At 43.3% G+C, this 3,176-nt stretch overlaps 1 protein-coding gene across 8 annotated transcripts in view; it reads right to left on the reverse strand.

Moving 5' to 3' along the window:
• Positions 1 to 526: 526 nt before the first annotated feature.
• NR1H4 (nuclear receptor subfamily 1 group H member 4) overlaps positions 527 to 3,176 on the reverse strand; it is a 112,682-nt gene continuing 110,032 nt past the window's right edge. For all 8 annotated transcript variants that reach the window (XM_045292455.1, XM_045292451.1, XM_045292428.1 and 5 more), the window contains one exon: positions 527 to 1,952. In XM_045292455.1, the coding sequence (XP_045148390.1) occupies positions 1,714 to 1,952 (239 nt within the window). In that variant the 3' untranslated portion in view covers positions 527 to 1,713. The remainder of the gene's footprint in view (positions 1,953 to 3,176) is intronic.

Here is a 3,176-nt window from a genome sequence, read left to right on the forward strand (position 1 = left end):
TAAAGAATCGTGGGGAGAGGAATGGAGAAAGGAAATGATCTAATTCCTGCTGGAGGGGATATATACAGCAGCTGTGCACCCAGCTGTAGGCATGTTCTCAAAAAGGCAAAGCAAATAAACAACAAAATTGATTAATGATATGTACCGAACGAAGCCAATAGCGAGCATCTTAGAAGGAGATAAGGGAATGTCCCTTTGCTGTCTAGTGTCTGTGGACTCCTAATTTATAAATGCTGCCTCCAGAGTAACTGGAGAGAAACTGATAGCGCGAAGCCGTATTTCCTGTGAGAATTACTAACTTCTATATTGCATGCTACTCGCTGAGAAATTGATATGATCGGATGACCATTAAAAATGAATGATAGTTCTTCAGAGGTGAGATAGTACCATTTGTGAGAATTTTTCTTTCTCGAAATTATCCACCTTAGTTTAAGGGGCTGTCACCATTTAAGGAAATAAGAGTTTGTATATTTTTCTATCTGTGCTCCCCCTCCCCCACACACACACCCTCTCCCAAGAAAACCTATTGACAGGCTTGTTTTATTGCTAGCGTTGAACACAACTCTTTAATAAAACATATGAAATAGGTAACATGCAGAGCAACATGAGATCTTTGCCTTTTATAATAGATAGACCTGAAGTAGCAATTTAATTAGGCAAACAGGGCACCAATGGGAATGACGGATTCCCTGAAGCCTTGTAAAATAAAACACAGAGAAAGTAACTCTATCTAAACTCTTATTTACAATTATGGACGGTATACAATTACTATATACATCAAGATTCTTGTGTGGGACCCAATCTCAGGGGACTCCTGGATCAACTTGCATGACATAGTTCACAAAGGCAATAGTCTACAGCCCACTTCGGTGAATAGGGCTGAAAGTCTTCACGTTTTTTTTTTAAGTGGCCATCTACTGGGCAGCTCTTGGTCTCTCCTCACAAGGAGCAAAGATGAGTTGAAGAAAATCAAAGCATCAAGGCAGTAACTTGTCTAAAGGACTAATGGACCCGTCAAACCATGGCCCCGGCAACCCCGGGACGGGAAGAACTGGAGGGTGCCCGGCTACTACCACTAACCCTCTGACAAGGAGCACAGTGGGAGGAGGGGAAAAAGGTAAGACAAAATTCAAAATAATGACAGCAAAGATCCGACGTACTGATCTGGTAGAGGTTAGGAAAACCCCTGAGACTATGGCCCTAGGACAGCCATCAAAAGTCTGGTACTGACCTCACCACTTCCCCCGGCCTCAGGATCAACTTCCAGGCAAATAAGCAGTCTCTAAAGTGAACAATAAAACAATAACACCCAGGGAGGCACATAACTCCTCAGTATAATCAACTCTAGGGGGCACGAAAGGGCAACTGTTCAGAAGACTGTTTCCAAAGACAGGGGAGCTCAGGGAGGAAATGGGAAGCGTGGTGTTGCATTGTGTAGATTGCACCCCATGTTGTGCAACAAGATGTGTATACATTATTGACCGGAAAACTAACTTTCTCTGCAAACTTTTATCCAAACCACATTAAAATGTTTTTTAAAGGTGTGTGTGTGTGTGTGTGTGTGTGTGTGTGTGTGTGTGTGTGGGGGGGGGAGCATGAGGTGTGGTAATCCTTCAGTGGAACCAGGTACAAGTGAAATAGAGGAAAGCTATACATCGAGCTTCTGTTCCAGGAGAAATCAGGAGTTAGCCCCGTTCCCTGCCCATGCCCACATCACTGCACGTCCCAGATTTCACAGAGCAGGGGGGTAAACTTGTGGTCATTGACTCTCCAGGACATCAGCATCTCCGCGTGGTGATGGTTGAACGTCCGAAGTTCAGTCAGGCGACCCAGGAGACAGGCAAAGTGTTGAGGATTCTCGGGTTGATGAATCTTGCACAACTTCTGTAGCACTTCCAGCAGTGGCTCCTGCAGCTTCTCCACAGCCTCTCTGTCCTTGATGTATTGTCTGTCTGCGTGGAAGAGGAGAATGGAGTGAAATTCCAATGGAAAAAGGGGGAAAGTATTAAATAAGGTCCCAACTCTTTGGAGAGGAATGTAGAAATGTGATGCATTGCTACACAATGGTTATGTTCAACGTGATGAATTTCTACGCACACAGATACCCAGGTGGCGTCTATGGGCCACACAGGGTTATGCACCAACTGCTAAGCAGAAGGCTGTCCGAAAGGCCTGGTGGTCTGCTTCTGCGAGGTCAAAACTTTTGGGGGTAGTTCTCCCCTGCACCTGTGAGGCCATCATGAGTTGCAATCAACTCAACCACAACCAAAGTCAACCCAGCTGATGACAGGTAGATTGAGACTTGGAATGTTGACACCTCCCAGAAAGACTCCCTAAGTCCTCGTTCAACAGATGCCTCTAGAGGTAGGCAGTATGCTGCTCTCCATCACCTTAGACTGGTTTGGCCTGCTTTCGTGTCTTAAACGAGCTGACTAGTACAGTGTGGGCTTGCTTATTGGCCTGGCGCCTATAGCTCAGCGTGTTACCTGTGAGCTGAATCTGTTGTATGTATCACCTGTTTGCTCTTTTCTTATTGCCATCACACAATATTTTATTAGGTGACTATAGCATAATTTATTCATTCTACTGTGGACTGACATCTGGGTGATTTTCCGTAGTTGGTTATTAATAAAGCAGTTGTGAACATTTTTCTACTCATCTTTTGATAGCCATAAGCTCTCACTTGGCAGGAATTGAAGTTTACTAGGTACTACTCAAGTTTTTTTTTCAAATAATTTCCCCCCCATGGTAATGTCAATAACACGATTAGCTTCTGCATCGGTATTGTGTACAGAAGGAAGGCAAAGCTAAGGTTCAATACAGTATGCAACACATATGTAGCTTTGTTATGTGGTATAAAGCCAAAATGTGACATTGCTTCCTCTCAAATTATTTAAAATAACGTAAAAAGACTTATGCATAGAGGTCTTCATGTCCACATTTTCAGAACTGCAAAAATGGGAAATAGGAATTTCTAAAGATACGCTAAAGAAGTTCGTGTCCATCCACATAACAGACTATGATGCATGCACTACAAAGAACTTTGCAAATACAGTTCTTTGAAGACATAGGGAACTACTTTGGAAGAAATGTGAATTTTAAAAATGTAAAAGGTTCAAGAAGCCCCTGGGTGATACAAATGGCTATTCGTTAGCCAAAGGTGACCAGATTTAAAG

The sequence above is a fragment of the Echinops telfairi genome, unplaced genomic scaffold (genome assembly GCF_000313985.2).
Source record: "Echinops telfairi isolate 266 unplaced genomic scaffold, ASM31398v2 ScPeMD7_2;HRSCAF=8, whole genome shotgun sequence".
NCBI lineage: Eukaryota > Metazoa > Chordata > Mammalia > Afrosoricida > Tenrecidae > Echinops > Echinops telfairi.